Genomic DNA, 19,889 nt, shown 5'->3' with positions numbered 1-19,889 from the left:
TGTATCAATATGCTTTGGAGTCTAAAAGGGAGATGTACTACACACTTTTCCAACCTTTTATTCAACAAGTATGTAGTACAGTCCGCTGTGTTGCAGTGCTAGGTCCTGAGAATACAATCCTGGGCCACACAGACCTGGTCTCTGCTCTTATGGAGTTTATGCTCAGTGTGAGAAACAAATACCATACAAATATTTATTATAAACCACAGTAAACATTACGAAGGAAAAGTTCATCAGTATTTTCTAAATAATACATGAAGCAGATACCTCTTCCACTGAATATCAAAGACTGAAAGACAAATATTTCTCTTAAAGCTTTTCATAAACATGGTCCTAAGAGTCTACCTCAGTTTGAAGAACCCTGCTCACAGGTCTAACACATTTCCCTTGCTAAAAATGTATTACATTTTCAGAAGTAAGGTCTAAAGGCAAAAGCAAGACACAAACCACTCATTTATGAAAAGGCCAGAATTAATAACTACCTCTAGATGCTTGATGAGAATAGCTCCAACTTTAGGGGCTGCTTAAATTAGAGTGATGTTGAAACAGAAGATCTGTGCTGTGGTCTATGCTACAGCTAAAATGAATGTGGACTGACGCAAGGTTCGGATCCACAGTGGTTCCTGCTGAAAGTAGCCAATTTGAGTAAGCCAGTCTTCACCAGTACTGCAAACCTGCACTCACTGCACTTTGTATATTGATTTCTAAACAACAAGGTCCTTCCTATTTTTATAGCTGGTATTTTTAACAGGAAAACATAACATTGATTTTAAAGCATCATTAAATAATCCTGTTAATTTTTTTCTTTTTTATACATAGCTGCAAAGCACCAACTATGTGCAAGACCCTCTACTAAGAACCATGGTAAACAAAGAGGAAAAGGCCTGGTTTTGCTTTATTTATTCTTGTGATATGGGAGTGTGGAAGCTATAGAAGGAAAGCCAAATTCATCACTTTCAGAAGAATCAATTAGTATGTTGAAACATGTTGACATTTCTAAATCTTCAGATTAGTCTTTATCTCACTGGTGATCATTCCAACATATTGTCAGTTGACAAGAATAGTTAAATATTAAAAAACTTAAATACTTAACGAACCACCTAAAGGATCTAAAAATAGAGTGCTTTTTCACTCTATGGTTCCTATATTGTGACTACTAGATTCCACAGTAGTATTACATTTGCCAATAAGTGTGGAGAATCAAATCTGTAATTCATGTTTGAGAAAATTTGACAAATAAATCTATGTGGTAAATGAATTTTTATTACAAAGAATCATTTAATCTCAAATTACTTGAAAAGAGGCATGACTCCCTTCTCTCCAACACCCGTGTCGGTAATTTTTAATACTTTCAGACCAAGAGATGATTGTATTTATAAAAACTTAAGTGGATGACAGAACTCAAGAGACAGGTAAGTATTTTGACTGATTCCACCCCAGTGATTGACCATGAATGGAATGGACTATAAATATTGTCATACTTGATTTTTTCCTATCAAACCCCAAGATCCTACACTTCTATTTCAACTGTGTTGGCACATCTAAAAGGAAACCCAACTTACCTCAGACCTAAATATCAACAGTATGATAAATAAAACATGAGACTGTCATTCTTTGGCATGACCCACGTAAACCAAATTTCTGAAAATTGAAAGAAAAAATGTTAGCATCATATAGCCTACAAAATATAAACATATCCTAGAAAGATAACCATTAAAAGTGTCACTCAATATCAAATCTTGTATATTGTTTTCTTAGCAAACCATCCATTCCCACCTAGCTTCCAGTGAATGGGGGAATAAACATAATAGGAGCAGCCCATCCTGCATTCACGTCCGACTGACTGGAATGTGTTCTGAACATCACCATGCTCTGAAGACTAGTAGGTCAGGTTTCACTGTGAGCAAGCCACTTTGGGTCTTTAGGTACATAAAGTCCTGGTCAGTTCACTCTATCCATGAACTTAGGTCATCCAAGTGAAAAACAACATTATGAAGGACAAGCAATGATTTACTTTATTTAGGCTGAATTTATTCCTTCCTAGTTAAACAATGCCAATAACTTAAGAACACATTTTCATTTTCTTAGGATGCTCACTGCCCAGGATGAGTTAAACAAGCACATTGAGATTTATGGTCCTCTCCAGTTTTCTTTCATATGTTCTCCTTTAACCCTCCTACCGTTTATTTCTTTGAGAAACTTTTATGACAGGTGTTAAGAATAAGGAAACTTTAATGATTTCCCCAACAGGTAGCTTGATTTATAGTAAATTTCATTTTCAACTTCTAGAAATAAAGACAGACACAAAATTAATTTAATTTTTTAATAAACCATTAAATTTAAATATTCAAATAAAAAGAAACAAAAATAGATATTTAAGCCAGCACTAATTTCTGTTTTTATTCTTTCTCTGGGTATCAGAAGCTTGACTTACCTGGGACTAGAGTAGAATAATACAGTTATGATGCTGGTGTAATAATGAACAAGTAGGTAAAAATGGGAAATGGCTTGATAAAACTTACTTTCAAATCTGGAAGTAAAGATCAGTAGCTCACTGGAGCCCACTGCAGAGACCATACATTAGTCTTGTCTGTGAAAACTACTATGGCTTACTGCTCTTACCACACTTATCTTCTTCACAGCTTAGCACTCCTGGCATTTTGATCCTTTTGCTCACTGAAGCTCACATCAGTCTGTCAAAACATCAAGAGGGAAAATCCCCAAACTGAATAGATGAATAAACACTTTTAATGTGAACAATCATATTCAGATCAACCTCTTTTGAAAAAATACAAGTCAGTGGGTTTTTTAATCCTTAAGTAACTCAAATATTACTATTTTTTCTGACTTACTAAAATGGCACTTTTCATTTTATTGACATTAGCCAAGTATTTGCTACTTGCTTCTATTTTTTTCTGATCATGTTGGTTCCCTATGTTTTTCTTTTTGATTGAGGCTTATACTTTCCATTCCAGAATATTTGATCTTTGACTAACTTTATCTCATTCTGTGGATAAGTCTGCTGCTGATTAGTGAAAATCATAAAAGGAAAAAGGAAGCAGTGAGCACTAGCAGGATCTCACTTCACATTCGTACAATTTTTTTTTATGAGAAAAACATTCATCTTTATTTTGGAATCTAAAACCATTATGGTATGATACTGTCTTTTAGCATACTCAAATGGGTCAACATTCAATATGAACAGCAAGCTAGCTCACAAGAAACAAAGTGTAATGCACAAGTACGTTCAGCTGGTAGAATCCCAGCAGCGTGGTAATAAAGTGCAGCAAAAATTTCCTTATTTGAATAAGAACTCTAGTAACCTCTGAATATTTTTGGTAAAGTTAAGGAAAAGCTATTGCAGTCTGGAGATCGGTAATCTTTAAACTTCAAAGATTGGCTACCAGGGACCACCGTGAAACATTAGACCTGAGGCCAATGAAAAACACTAGCTTGAAAAGGAATGAGTTTTTCCAAAAAAATGTAAAATTATACAGATGCTTAAAGATACTATGATTTGACAGATTTACAGTGATAAAACAGCAATGATAAATGGCAACATTATTTATACTTTTAGTGTAAATAACACAGATTTTAAAATCGTCAGCAAGAAATTCTATGACAGCTCCTGAGACAAGTTATCCTATGCCCTACACCCATTCCATGCCAATGATGACCAGTCTGAAAGGTAACACACAGAGTAAAAACAGTGATCTAATGTATGTGAGTCAGAAAGTACTGGAAAAGTGACAAAATTGTATGTTATTAAATGACAAAACATATTTAGAGGCTTTATTTAAAAATCTCTCACTGTTCATTATCAAAGTTACAAGATTGCATACCGATAGACAGACTGTAAACATAGGAAATTTTCATTAAGGAAAGATGGGTTTACTGTAATTTGATCTTTTACAAAAAATTACTGAAAGTTATTGATAACAGAATTTCTCTTTTACTTTCTTAAGTCTAATTCTCTAGAAAATTAAACCAATGTTTCCACTCCCTTGAGCTAAAGTTCAACCATGGTCACCTTAGGAAATACCCCTGTTTATTTGTTAATCAGAAATACAAATTGAGTGGCACATATTTCCATTTTCTTCTTAGGCCAAAGGCTTCAGCTTCATTATATTTTACAAGAAAACAGAAGACTTGCAGTGGTCCTGTAAAGTCTTTCATGTCGCAGCTGAGGTTTAATGACGGCAGCGGAGGAAAGCAGTGGTGATGCAAAGTAAGACCAGCCCAAGTGCCCTTATCTGACATGGAATCTTTTTCCTGTTTGGCTTGTAGCAGTGTTTCTGGTCAGGTTGCCTCCACCAAACCTGATTGAAGCAGAAAGGTGACATGCTCTGGTAAATCCTGTTTAAGGGTGATTCCGTTCAAGCAAATGGTTGATCCTTCAATCTGTTGGTTGCGGGATGATACTAATATGAAGAAAATTATCCGGGTAGCTCAGATGTTCACTCAGCCACTGCAAAGGTGTTTCCAACATTGGTTCAATTCCATGAATCATCACTTGATTCTTTTTTTCCCCATCTATTCCAAGAAAGAAATCCAACAATAATCGATAAGAGTCAAAACAGTTGAAGAAAAAATAATCTGTTGCCTTTGAGAATCCTCAGTGAATTAAATGGATTTTACTGCTTTAACAGGTTAAAAACCTGGTCTGTTTCCTGAGCAGGAAATGTGGACATGGAGAAAGTTCAAATGTTGCAATATGTATCACCCAAAACAGAAACCTGAGGGTTACAATGAATTCTGATAAAAATTCTGTTGCTATATGTGAAAGTATTCATTCTTTCTTAATTACTGTGCTTACCTAAGATTGACGTTAATGAAACCACAGTGGAGAAAACAGCCCATTGTACCCACTGACCAAAATTTATTTTAGTTACACATTAAAAACTGTACTATACGGCTATTAAAAATGACAGGCGGGTGAAGTAGGTCAATACATATTTAAAACATACAAAACAGAAATGTGTCTAGAAGTCATCAAGAATAAGAGCAGTGTTTAGGAAGATGTTTAATAACACAGATGGGAGCTGTAAGTTAATTTTCAATAAAGCTGTCCATATATGTATGAGAAAATTTTAGAGACTATTAGAGGAAGAGTTAAAGTTTTAATGAGAAGGAACTGGGAGTCTGACTCAGGGATTTCTGTTTCAGAGTACTGAAACCTGATTGATTTTTGTTAACACCCATTCGCTAATTAAAAGGCTGCTGAAATTCACACTCTTCTCTGAAGTTCAAATTTTATTACAAATTAAATTTAAGATTAGTTTTGTGTCTTTTATGATTTTTGTATGATATACTGACGATCTTTAAAGAAAACGGAAGCATGCTTGGTTGCTACAGAAAAAACAAAGAAAGTAAAACCAAACTCTTTTTCTAAAAACAGAAAACAAAATAAAACAAAACAAAGAACCTTCAAGAAACTTTGTATCACTCCTTTAGCACAATTCTTGGTTTGTCTCTTTTAGTCTCTTCAGTCTACAACATCTAAATCTCTCAGCTTCCTGGACACAGAAGACAGCAAGGAAACAGGGATTTCATGGAACTGTATGAGAGGGAAATACCCTATTTTTCCTTTCTGCTCTGTTCAAAATGACTTTTGCATCCCTAGTGCTCTAATGTCTAGGCAAAATGGGCTGATGATGTATGGTGATAATGGCCTGGCTGGCACCTGAAACAAGAGACCCTTTTAAAGAAATATTTAAACTCCCTATTAGAGGCAGTGCAGTCCTGGGCAGTGACAGTCAACAGATTGACAATGAGAGGACACAAAACCACTAGAGAATTGCTAAAAGAATGCCAAAAATAAAGACCTAACAAACATATTATCAACCCCAAAGATAACCAAATAAATGTCTCCAAAAAACCCTGAATCACTGTGTCATAGCTTAAAACAATTTTGGAAAAAGATGTCACCTTATAATACTACTAACTTAAAAAAAATTTCTCATTGTTTTGATTTGTCCACCAATCTTTGTTGCATCTATACATACTTTTTACACAGTTGTGATCACAGTATTAATACAATGATTGGTTTCCATAATGATGTGAATCATCTATAACTAAAAGATTAAGCTATATACAGAATACTATAGAAAGCACAGTATTAGTACTTCGAGAAGATTTTAAAATGTTGATATTCAAATGGCTAAGCCCTCAGCTATCTGGAATGATTCATACTTTGTAAGTTCTAGACTGCCAAGGTTTCACTGTATTAAATCTTTCTTAGAATATTTAAAAACATTTTCACTGTAGTTCTCTTTATATTCTTATATATTTCTTTGAAATACCTTAATAGTCTCAGAATCTTCCTCCTACTTAGCACTGAGTCAAAAAAAAAAAAAAAGAAAGAGCAGTGGTGTAAGAGTCAAAGTTCCTTATCTGTAAAGTTCTTCCTTAAGCAGTGTCACCTTTGGATACTATGAAATAGAGCTGAATATCCAAAATACTCTGCCTGAAGCAGCATGTAAATGTGGGAGCAAATACAATATGGCACACTGACGCATTGTGTGTCTGAAAGGCAAAAGGCTAACCCTGTTCCACAAGGGGACAGTTTAAGAACTGTACAGCAGAAGCTGGAGAACATAAGCACAATTCAAACACTTTGTAAAACAAACCCAATAAATCCCGTTATCAGAAACCTGAATAGGCAGCCCTGATTCTCTGGTTTAACCTGGGGCCACTTTTAATCCGGAACATAAACGTGTCGCTAAACACAGACAACTAAGCAAGTGATCTAGACTGTCATATCCCTCAACACATCAGTTTAAGATTTTAAATATATAATTTTGTCACTGCTTACATTTGTCCAAATATTTCACCTGTGTATATTTATCTTTTTGGTTTTCTGACTTTCTCTGATGATGTAACTCTCACCAGAAGGATTCTTAGAATGGGAGAGCAGTTTCCTTGAAACTATTAACTGAAACTTCTCTCATATTTATCACTGTATCCTCAGTGTCTAGCGTGGTGCCTGACAATAAATGTTTTCAGAGCTTGGATCATTTTGCTGCTGGTAAAACACACTACCAAAATTAATGTTTTGAAAATAGTTTCTAATGACTACCACTACTATGTAGATGAGCGCTACCGATAAAGACTGTTTTGGGTATTAAAACAACAAAAAGTCAAAATGTTTCCAAATAAGCCAAGAAGTATATATGCCATCACCAAAACTGATGCTACCACAAATAACAACAAAGCATGACTGGACATTTTGGCAATATCAAAACTAACAAGACTAAATAGTAAAAATTTAGCAGATTTTTTTTTCCCCTAACAGAAAGGAAACACTTGATGATACTGCTACTAAAGTAAATCGTGTTTTTGGTAAATATATCTTCGTGTTTCAAAATGGAAATCTAGAACTTAATACTTGGGTATAAGAAATATGTCACTACAAAGTAAATGACTCAGGAGAAATATGTACTCCACATCCCACCCACTCAGATTTTTAAAAACGTTAGTCTGATGCTTTAAAGTAGGCAAACGTTTGAGACAGTTATCAAGTGAACTCATTCTATATGAAATTTTCACATACAGGGCACTTTTGGGGGTAACTTTTGATTTGGATATAATTTCAAACTTAGAGAAAAGTTACAAGGATAGCACAAAGAATTCTTCTTCACCCAGAGTCATCAACTGTTTACATTTTTACCCCATTTGCTTTATCATTCTGTGTATATATATAACTACTTTCTGAATCATTTGAGAGTAAATTAGAAACAGAGTCCTTTACCGTTAAATATTTCAGTATATACTTTCTAATAAAAATATTCTTTTATATAACCATAGTACAGTTATCAAAATAAAAAACATTAACATTGATATTATACTATTATGTAATAATTTCACATGTTATTAACTATCCTAATTATTTTTTTCTCCAGTCTAAGATCCAGTCCAGGAACCACACACTGCATTTAATTTTCAGGTCTCTATACTCTCCTTTAACTTGGATAGTTTTTAGCCTTTCCTTGCATTTCTTAACCTCGACAATTTTGAAGAATACATGTCATTATTTTGTAGAATGTCCACATAGCAATTTAAAAAAACAACTCTTTTAATTCATCTTGTAAATATAAGGACAGTCATTCATAAATACTTTGAGTTTGTGAATTAAGGAAAAGGACAGAAAAAAATATCAGAGACAAGCATTTTCTTTGAGTAGCAATTAAATTCACTTTAAGAGTTAGATGTTAAATCTAAAAAGATCATAAATCAATACACAGAATATCACAATAAAATTTCATTTCTTATATTCATCTTACTTATAAGCCTCAGTATTATGAAAGATAAAAATGTAAACATATCATATAATGTTTTATTATCACCAATACCCTAATAAAAACAAACTTAATTCTAGCATCTACTTTAAAGTGAGAATTTTAGAGCTGTGTGACATTTTAAGAAAAATATATTTAGACAGATTTTGGTTGTATGATTAAAACAGTAAGAATTACATATAGAAACAAAAAGAAAAGAAAATTCATATTAGTTAACAAGTCATTAATGAAAATTATGAACTTTAAAATAAGACACAGGGCTTCCCTGGTGGCGCAGTGGCTGGGAGTCCGCCTGCTGATGCGGGGGGCGTGGGTTCATGCCCCGGTCTGGGAGGATCCCACGTGCCACGGAGTGGCTGGGCCCGTGAGCCGTGGCTGCTGGGCCTGGGCGTCCGGAGCCTGTGCTCTGCAGCGGGAGAGGCCGCGGCAGTGAGAGGCCCGCGTACAGCAAAAAAAAAAAAAGACACAAATTGGGAGGGAGGCAACTTGAATTCCAATTCTGATAATGAAGGACTCTAGGCAGAACTCATCTCTTTCCTTATATATAAAATGAAGATGTCTGTCTAGATCTATGGTTTGCAAATCTGACTGACCATCAGAATCATTTGAAAGATTTTTTAAAATATATAACCTCTCCAGATCTGAATCAATCTCTGGGGTAAAGTCTTTTTTTAAATGTTCCCTTAAATAAATCATATAATAATATGGGTATAGAATTTTTCTTCAAACAAAATCTTATGCAGAACCACAATATATAACACAGGTGAAGGTGGGGCAGCTTTGGTTGATGTGGGATTGAAGCCTGTCTCCCAAGTCCTGCTGCTTGCTGACTTACGATCCATGGCAGTTTGTGATTCAACTCCATGGATCAGTTTGTAAAGCACTGGTCTAAAACAGAGGATTGGTAACATGTCTTCCAGTTCTAGTACATGAGTCTTTTATGCCTAAACAGCAAAATATTTCTTTTTGAGTTTAAATTTTTTTTTTTTTAATTTTTTTGCAGTACATGGGCCTCTCACCGTTGTGGCCTCCCCCGTTGCGGAGCACAGGCTCTGGACGCGCAGGCTCAGCAGCCATGGCTCACGGGCCCAGCCGCTCCGCGGCACGTGGGATCCTCCCAGACCGGGGCACGAACCCGTGTCCCCTGCATCGGCAGGCAGACCCTCAACCACTAGCGCCACCAGGGAAGCCCTCTTTTTGAGTTTAAACCAGCATAATACACTAGTTTTTAATTCTTAGGCAAATCACTTAACCTTTTGAGTCCCAGTTTCCTCCTCCTACAATGTAGGTAAAGAATTCTAACCTCCAGGGTTGCAGAGAGGATCAAATGGGATATCCAAATAAAGCACTCAGCACAGGGCTTGGACATAGTAGGCATTCAATAAAGTGAGTGATATACCAAAACATATATAAAAACTGTGGACTGAATTAAGTGACTGGCATGCAATGGGCTGTGAGAATTTGGCCTCATGTTAATATACACTCTGCATTACTGAGACCCATTATTATGCAGTGTGGCACACGGATTTTATGAATGTGTTAAGAAAAAAAAGAGAGAGAGATGAGAACAACAAAAAAACCCAAACACTCTATCATTATGCAAATAACAAAATGAATGACATTTTTAAAAAGTCATTAAGCACTGTAAACCCTCTGGATAAATCTAGTACTGCTCTAAATATGTATATTCAGCAGAGCACATCCTGGATAAGTCAAATGAGCCCTACTGTACTATGGTGATGTTAGACTTTAGATATGGTTCTTATTTTATCTTAAAGATGAAAAATTCAAGTAGGGGGGGAAAAAAACTTCCAAAATCTTTGTTATACATTTTAAAGTATATCATTATTTGAGAACTTAAGAGTATGTGATGAATCTGCTTTTTAGAGATTTCTATTAGCAATGGCTCACAGCCTTCTCCATCCCAATCTGCATTTTAGCCTTTTTTTTTTTTTTTTGTGGTACGCGGGTCTCTCACTGTTGTGGCCTCTCCCATTGCGGAGCACAGGTTCCGGACGCGCAGGCTCAGCGGCCATGGCTCACGGTCCCAGCCACTCCACAGCATGTGGGATCTTCCCGGACCGGGGCACGAACCCGTGTCCCCTGCATCGGCAGGCGGACTCTCAACCACTGCGCCACCAGGGAAGCCCTTAGTCATTATTTTTAAGCCAATTATTAACAAGGAATATGACCTATATGTCTTTAAAAACAGGTTACTTGAGATTCTAGAGAGATGCATGAGTTTCACTCTTACTATTAATACGTGTAACTAAATATGTGAAACTTCTTTGAATTTAAAGGAAGCTAGAGAAATGGATGATATATCTTTAAGGGAAAGTGCTTTTAATCAGAACATTTCAGATTGGTAACTTGTTTTCTTAGTTCACACTTGTGAATATGGAATAATAGAAATCTAAGGCCAAAGGTTGTAACCACTGTGTTTAGATTTGTGGCTTCACATTTATATTTTACATAGCTCAGCAGAAAATGCCTTGATTTGCTATCTTGGAATGTGTGATGCTGAAGGTAAAACTTCTGAAAAATATTTGATACTTCTGAAAAACAGAGATAAACTTTTTTACTGTCACTATTCTGAACAATGTTGCTCTGACAAATTCTTTAACTTCTGATATGTTCATTAGTAAAACGCCAACTAATTGAGTCCATCGACATGAAAAACCACAGGCTGAAATCTGAAGTGCATACATCATGCTGAAGGATTTTGACTCAGCCTCAGCGATAATAGTCAGTGAGGTCAGGTCAAAGAGGGTTAAACCAAGCCAGGATATAGCCAAAGGAATACATCAAACGCTGATTTTAAAAGGGCAATTAATCTTAGACAGAAATGCTTCCTGGGGAATGAGATCTCAATCTTAAGAGCACACTACATGATGTAGCAGTAAAAATGAACATATACAAGCTTACAGAGCTTTTATCCTATGATCACAAACAGAAGGAGAGTGCTGTTTATCAGAGAAATACAAACCCATTTAAAAATACTTACATTAACTTCTTCCGGATCTATGCTCATTTAGTAGTATAGGTTTTAATGAACATAGAATATCACAGTTAATATATACCAAATATCTTTTCCCATGCGTAAATTTTATCTTTATATATATTTTCATTATTTCTGTCCAAAATATTACCAAAGCCTTGACTCTTAACATTTTGTGTAAGATTTTTCAAAACATGTCTATGTTAATTCTTTCACTGACTTGTTTATAACCTTTATATTTCTTAATGAGGAGATAATAAACCAAAATTTAAACTTAACCCCCCCAAATTAGCTATAATTATAAAAAGAACATTGTATTAAGTGACTGTGAGACCATTTACATAAACTGATTAAATGCCTCCTGATAAGATAAAAGTGTGGTACAAGTTAGAAATTAAAACTTGTTCACTTCAAGAAACCCCTGCCCCCAAAAATAAAACTTTGAAAATATAGGTTCAAATGTTTTTGAACTAATTTTATAAAATGATCCAGTAATTCTAGTTGGGTGTAATAGGGCCCATTAATATTTGTCAATTATGAGTTACAGAATAGTTCAAAACTAATTGCTTTATTTAAAATACAGGCAGTAATTACACTGTTATATATGGTCAGATTAAGGTCTCACAGGACTTGTTTTAATGAAGAGATGACTTGCTTTTAATTGCCTGCATGTGTTATTATTTTGTTGAGGGAATTGTTTTTTAGTGCTAAAGATGAAATATTAATTGTGTAAGATCTGTTCCCACTTTTGAAAGAGTCAAGTTAATTCATTTAACTTCTTGGGATCTAGATAAAGGAAATCAGAGGCATCTCCTGACAGGCCCAGTAATCCCATCTTCACTAATGGAGAATAATGAAAATAATCAGTTTATTATTTCTTTCATTTTAGAAAAGACATGTGTCAATGGGTTAAGTCATTAACAGATTCTGTACCACCAAAATTAGTTCATGTTACCCATGTGTTGGGACAAAGCACAGAGATGGAGGGGGAATCAAACAAACAAGGCGAAGAGTCCGATTCAGTTTAGATTTGATGACATAATGATACATTTAAGAAAATATATTATAACTACCAAGTTTAAAATAAGCCTTATAAGTTACTTCCGTCCAGACTTGAATATAGTAGATCTTTGTTGATGAGGGCTACATTTGAAGAACTTCTTGTATTACCACTGTGAATGACACTGTATCATTTCTTTTACACCCAGAGAGAGAAAACAATGTAGAGTAGAGAGTGTTAGGATGAGACTGCAGCCCAATGACCCAGTCCCACATGGCAGGCTCACGGTACCTCAGTGGAGTTACAAATGGGCCTTCCAGGGTTACTTGTGAATAGCTGAAACTTCAAATAAATATGTGATTCGTTGCTTATAGTCTTAAATGAAAAGCTTTCACTAGCAGCAACACTTCCGGACCTCTTGCCTTAAGATTTTTCCTTTTTAACATGTTTTAACAAGTATATGCTAGTCCAGCTGGATGCAGTGACTATGGAGATAAGCTTACTTATGTCTTACCAGAGTATTCCTAATCACATCCAGAAGGTAATTTCTAAAAACAGTTAAAAACTCAGTAGCATGGAACTCTTGCCATAACCTGAGGTATAAGCGGTTCCAACATCAGTTTACATTTAGAGCTCATCCTACATCTATATCTTCTGTGCAGAGGCTGAATATCAACACGTACTTATCTCTGCAGAGTGGGATTATCAACAAATGACAACAAGAAAAAATAAAACTGGTTCTTGCTAACTCCACTTGGTAAGTTTCTTATGAGTACAGTTATTTGTGAAAAAATACTAACAAAACCATAAGAAAACAAAAAAATGTTAATTGTAAAACTGTGAAAAATATTAGATTATGAAATCTCACTTAAACAAATCTTTTGTTCATTTAAACCCTCCAACCATCCTATCAGGTGCATAGCAGGTAACACCCTTATTTTATTGAGTAAGAACCATTAAAAAAAAAAGCAACTACTAAATGATCTTCTAAATCAATCAATCATACCTTTGTATGAAGGTACAAGAGGATAGTAGAATGAAAACAAATTTTAAATGAGTGAAAAAAGGATTACTGAAACTGTAAAATGATTATTATTCTTACTCCTAAACCCTCATTCTGATGAAGTTTGGGGTTTGAAGGCTTTATGTTTCTGTGGCATGAACTGGCAAATTGAAATGCCACTTCTTTGGGGGTCAGTGTCATCATGCTGACAAAAGTGCCAATTTGAAGTTCAAATTGAAGGATCCGCCTTGGAAGAATAATGTGAGATTTAGAAGTTTCTTTTCTCTAATTGCTTTATGTCTGAAAAAAGCTGTTACAACAAACAGTTGATTTACTTTATAAAACAATCTAATCATATGCTATGGGGCCAAGGAGAAAAAAATGTGAATGCACCATCTTTCCTTACTTTTTATAGAAACTATTCTGTGGTTTCTCATAAAGCATGTCAAAAATAAAGCAGTATAATTTTCAAGTTAGACTACTTAAATGGGATATTATGACTACCTAGCCTCAGTTGTTAAAATTATACTCTAATGTACTGACAAATAAAAGATCTGTACAATAAAAGACTTGTACAAATAAAAAGATTTGTACTAAGCAAATAAAAGATCAATTTTAGTCACTTAGTTCCTCAATACTTTCCCCCTACATCTCTGACCTCATTGAAAGTCTTGTCCACATTTATGGGAGAAAAGTAGAAAAATAAAGCTAGTCTTTCAGGAAATAGAGTAGGGACATTTTAGGTCAGCATTTCAGACCAGACATTACCCCTGAGCAACCAGCCCCTAGGTAGCTAGTGAAAGATTCTACTACAGTGGGACACTGTGACCTGGTCCCTCCTTTGCAACTAATTTCTGCTCATCTTTTAAGACTTAGCTCAGTCTTTACTGCCTACTCTGGAATGGATAAGACAATAAATCTTCCTAATATCTTTTGCGTATCTCCATTCCTACACATATCACAGCTGTGCATCTTTCTGTCCACTCCAACTGGACTAAAGTTTCTCAAAAGCAGGGACATCTTAGTAACCCCAGTGTCAGAAGACAGTATGATGTGAAGAAACTGACGAATAATGAAAGCTACAACATCAAATGGAACCCAAAAGTTAAACAGTAGTTGGGAAGGGGCTCAAAGAGTAAAATCCCAGGAAGCAGGGCAGAAACGGAAAAAGGCAAGCAGCAAGAAGACTGAACTTGCTGGTAAGAGAGATGCAGGGAACCCTGACTAATTTGCCACTGAAGGTAAGCCTTTCCCTACACACACACTCCATTTGTACAATACCAAATATAAATTCAGGATTACAAGAGCCCAACTGTTATAGAGGAATGATCAACCAGAACTTTGAAATAAACTTATAAAAGTGAGAATGGACATTATTATTTTTATAACCCTAACTTACTAGGTTTTTATACATTACATTAGAAAATTGAACAATGAAACATGATTGGGCAAAGCTTATAAGATTTTTGTACTCTCCAAAGTAAAAGAATAAAAGCTATGATTTTTAGTTTTAGGTTTTTAAAAATTTTTGTATGTTGTTTCTAATGGACAAAGAAAGAAATTTCACTTCAAGCCTGCTACAGAAGCTTAGCTCTCTTAGTCATTTTAACTACTGCTGACACCACAGAAAAAAATTTACCTGAGTTCACCTTTGGTTACTTCCTGTTACCTTGGCTAACTTATCTCGCCACTTACAAAACAAAAAAAAGAAACACATAAAGCAGCTCATCATTAGTTACAAGAATAATGACCTAAAGCACATCTTCATGCATATTAGTACATTCTACCTTCATATGATGAAATAAGGCAAAATTCCTTCATGCATGAATCACTTGTTGTAAGGAATAGTAGACAATGGTGCCACATAACTTTTATGAAGCACTTTCTCTTGTAATCATGTGATGACAGCTAGTTCTTATCCATACACACCCAATCTTAAAGTCTTTCACTTTCAACTTAAGTTGAATGCAGGTGTTTCAAAATGCTTCACAACGGACAATATCACAGGTGTACTGAACCAGACAGTAAAGTTTTTTACTGAAAGAGTGACTTGATGTTTTGAATACTCCCCATAGATCCTGAAATGACTGACAGTTATTTTCCAATGAGGTGACAAAAGGAAGAGGCAAATAAAAGTTTTTCCAAAGATAAGATACTGGTGTTAGAAATGTGGCCTCCTCCTGGTATGAAAGGTACCATCAAGAGTACCTCAAAAGTATACGTACTATTTACATCATTTCAATGAAGTGTGTGTATGGTATGTGTATGTTCTCTGATGGATACAAACATGTGACAGAAGTCTGTCACAAAAAGATATCCGTCTAAGAGGCAGGTTAGTGGATTAATGCTGTGAGTGGCTACCTCACCGCCCTCCCTTTAAAAAAAACACAAAAAACAAGGGGAGTCACCTTGTGTATTCTTTAGGAATGGATGGGCAGGTAGGGCAGGTTAAAAATTTAGGAGAGGGCTTCCCTGGTGGTGCAGTAGTTAAGAATCCGCCTGACAACACAGGGGACACGGGTTCGAGCCCTAGTCCAGGAAGATCCCACACGCCACGGAGCAACTAAGCCCATGGGCCGCAACTAGTGAGCCTGTGCTCTAGAGCCCACGAGCCACAACTACTGAGCCTGCAAACCACAACTACTGAGCCCATGAGCCACAACTACTGAAGCCCATGCGCCTAAGCCCATGCTCCGCAACAAGAGAAGCCACCGCAATGAGAAGCCCACGCACCGCAACGAAGAGTAGCCCTCGCTCGCCACAACAAGAGAATGCCTGCGCGCAGCAGCAAAGACCTAACATAGCCAAAAATAAATAAATTTTAAAAAAATGTTTAAAAAAATTTAGGAGAGAATAAAGAGTCTTTAAAGGAATAAAAAAGCCTCACAAATGTGTTTGCCATTCTTGTGCAGGACCACAGTAACTTTGTATATGTACTGTGATCTGGGTGTAGGAATGGCAAAAAAGCACAAAGGCGCATTCTGACAAATGTGTCAGCTCAAACCATGTGACTGCTTTTCATTTACATGTCAGAATGTCACAGACAGCATTTTCATAAAGTCAACAAGAAGAGTAGCCAGAATTATACACAAGAACACTACAGTAACAACAGAAGCTCAGGTCCCTAGTATCACGGCAGGGAACACTGAAAGAAAGTGTAGGTCTTGCACGTAGGCCAGATTAGGTACTAAACACAAATCATAGAATAAACTGAGTTAGGAAAAAGCAAACATTTCAGAATGTTTTTTTTTGTTTGTTTGTTTTTTTGCGGTACGCGGGCCTCTCACTGTTGTGGCCTCTCCCGTTGCGGAGCACAGGCTCCAGACGCACAGGCTCAGCGGCCATGGCTCACGGGCCCAGCCGCTCCGTGGCATGTGGGATCTTCCTGGACCGGGGCACAAACCTGCGTCCCCTGCATCGGCAGGCGGACTCTCAACCACTGCACCACCAGGGAAGCCCCCAGAATGTTATCTTAAAATAAACAAAAAAGTAAAAAGATTGAAAAGGTGAAAATGAAAATAAATGGTAGCATAGTAAAGTGGAAAAACCAATGGACCAGGAGATGAGACTTGAGTTCTAAACCTAGTTCTACAATTAAGCAGCTAAGAGACCTTTAGAAAATCATCTAAAAAACTAAGAGACTGAACTAAAATAACTCTAAGGTTCAACAGTTATATGATTCTTTAAAGATGTCAAATACAAAATTAACACCCAACCAATTTCTTCCTGCTCTCCCTCCACTAAGGTTTTCTCTCATCATTCTGTGGATTTGTTGATAACTGTGCTGCCAGTTGGGGGGGCTAGCGCCTTACAGTAGAACAGTTTTATTAAGGTTTTTAGTCTTATTGTGATGTTCTCACTCAATAGTCAAGGATTTTATACAGAAGTACATTTTACATGACAATGTTCTGGAAAGAAGATTGTCAAAAAACATCTAAGAAAAGTACAATCAGGTAGCCATTTCAACATTAAGCTTTAGCTTAAATTTCAATTTACTCTTAATTGATAAAAGCATTTTTTCAATGTTCTTTAAAATACTGCAAAGTACTCAAAATGAAAGAAAAATACAGTGCAGAGAAATGAATAACTGAAGGCCAATGCTTGCAGTGGGGGCAGCCTGTGGGTCCCATCTCCGACAGCAATAAAAATGATTAATCTCTTAATTATACTTCAAATGGAAAAGCTAGTCTATATTCCCGAATCTTCAAGAATGTAGCTAAATAGACATTAAATAGATTTTAAAAACACACACAAAACCCTTATAGCATGGATCAAATGATTGGAAAAATAAGATTATTCCTAAAGTTACTGGGAATATCCCGGTCTAAATTTCTATAACTTGAGTTCAAAACTAAAAAGTTTACTTAACCATCTCTGTGAGAATTTACAGGAAAATGGCAACACTGGTTGTCTCTGGAGAGGGGAACTGAGTCAGGGTTTTATGTATAGGAGTTGAGATAGAGATCTTTCACTAAATTCCTTTATAAACTTTTAGATTTTAGAACTATACAAGTGTATTGTCTACTAGAAAAAATATTTGATTATTTAACTGAACACATGTATAAAAAACCTTGATAAATAGGACTTCATCAAAATAAAATATTTTTTACTCTTCAAAAGAAAATGAAGGGCTTCCCTGGTGGCACAGTGGTTGGGAGTCTGCCTGCCAATGCAGGGGATGTGGGTTCACGCCCTGGTCTGGGAAGATCCCACATGCCGCAGAGCAACTGGGCCCGTGAGCCACAATTACTGAGCCTGCGCGTCTGGAGCCTGTGCTCTGCAACAAGAGAGGCCGCGATAGTGAGAGGCCCGCGCACTGAGATGAAGAGTGGCCCCCGCTTGCCACAACTAGAGAAAGCCCTCGAACAGAAACGAAGACCCAACACAGCCATAAATAAATAAATTAATTAATTAAAAGAAAATGAAAAGGTAAGTCTCAGACTAGAAGAAAATAATTACCAACCATGTCTGGTAAAGTACTTGTATGAAGAATATATAAATAACTCTCAAAACTCATGGATTATATGACATATAATCCATGAAAAAATGAGAAAAGGATTTACATAAGACATTTCATCAAATATATCCATGAGTAACAATAAGCACATGAAAACACTCAACATCATTAGTCATTAGGGAGATTTGAAAAAACCAACGTGAGATACCACTACACAACACTAGGATGGCTATAATAAGACAAAAAATATATACATTGATGAAGATGTGAAGAAACTGGAATCCCCATTCATTGCTGGTAGAACTGTAAAATGGTGTAGCCACTTTGGAAAAGTTTAGCAGCTTCTTAAAAAATTAAATATAAACTTACCATACAACCCAGCCATTCCACTCCTAGGAATCTACCCAAGAAAAATGAAAACATATGTCCTGTATGTGGATGTTCAGAGCACCATCATTCATAAAGGTGAAAAGGTGGAAACAACCCAAATGCCCATCAATTGGTGAATAAACAAAATGTGATACATACACCCAATGGAATACTACTCAGTAATAAAAAGGAACAAACTACTAATTTATACTACAATATGAATGAAACCCAAAAACATTATGCTAAGTGAAAACAATCAGTTGCAATTCTGTATAATTCCCTTTATGTGAAATATCCAAAAGAGGTAAATTACAGAGACAGAAAGCAGACCGGTAGCTGTCTGTAAGTAGCAGCAGGGACAGAAATTAGCTACAAACAAGCACGTGGGAACTTTGAGGTGATGGAAATATTCCAAAACTAGATTGTGGTGATGGCTGCACAACTCTATAAATTTAATAAAAATAAAAATCACTGAATGGCAAAAAGATTATTTAACACAAACTCCTAATGAAAATGAAAACTACGTAGCAATAAAGAAGATTAGGATTATAAGATAGTATTATCCTCCGATTAGAGATATGAGGATGTGCGTGACAGTGTCAAAAACCTTGACGAGTATAGCACAGTGGTGACAAATGACACAGTACATACAGTTTACTACCTTTAGTAAACCATAAGGTTTAGTTATAGGAGGTTAGAACGAAGAGGTTATTTAGTAACCTCGTAAACCAATGAAACTTGCTCAGTTTTCGTAATTTTGGGTAGTGGTCAATGATTCTTTTTATCGATCCCTTCTGGAACTGGTTCTCATGGGATTTCAGATGCCCCTCTTCTCCCCTCCTTTTGAGCCTTTGTGTATTTTCAAAGTGCTAGATATACATAGGAATGCCAGGAAACGCAAGCATATTTAATTAAGAAAAAGAGTTATATTCACAGGCCAAATAGCACACATTTTGAGTTCCATAGTCTTTGGTTAGTCCTTTAGGCTAGAATATCAACATTCCTCTCAATCCTACTATTTCTAATTCTACTTAATAGGCAAACCATTTCCATAGATACTATAGGATTCTTGAACTGTGTGATATAGTTACAAGTCATGTAAACAATACTGCCATCACCACAACTTAGGATATATTAATAAGAAACACAGCATTATCTACTGAAGTATTACCGTTGTATTTACTAATGCCTTACCTCTTCCCATAAAGGATTTAAAGTGGCAAGTTTTAAATGTTTTTCTATATGATAAATCCAAGCCTAGGCAA

At 35.9% G+C, this 19,889-nt stretch overlaps 1 protein-coding gene across 5 annotated transcripts in view; it reads right to left on the bottom strand.

The window, feature by feature from the left end:
• Positions 1 to 2,294: 2,294 nt before the first annotated feature.
• ATG5 (autophagy related 5) overlaps positions 2,295 to 19,889 on the bottom strand; it is a 122,509-nt gene continuing 104,914 nt past the window's right edge. For 2 of the 5 annotated variants that reach the window (XM_082634005.1, XM_082634004.1), the window contains exon 8: positions 2,296 to 4,533. In XM_082634005.1, the coding sequence (XP_082490131.1) occupies positions 4,397 to 4,533 (137 nt within the window). In that variant the 3' untranslated portion in view covers positions 2,296 to 4,396. Of the gene's footprint in view, positions 4,534 to 19,889 lie in introns of all 5 variants that reach the window. The other 3 variants (XM_082634007.1, XM_082634006.1, XM_082634008.1) reach the window with 3 other exon arrangements.

The sequence above is a fragment of the Mesoplodon mirus genome (genome assembly GCF_964341445.2).
Source record: "Mesoplodon mirus genome assembly, chromosome: 10".
Lineage (NCBI taxonomy): Eukaryota > Metazoa > Chordata > Mammalia > Artiodactyla > Ziphiidae > Mesoplodon > Mesoplodon mirus.
Note: the sequence above shows the minus strand (reverse complement) of the source record. Positions and strands in the feature narration are given on the sequence as shown.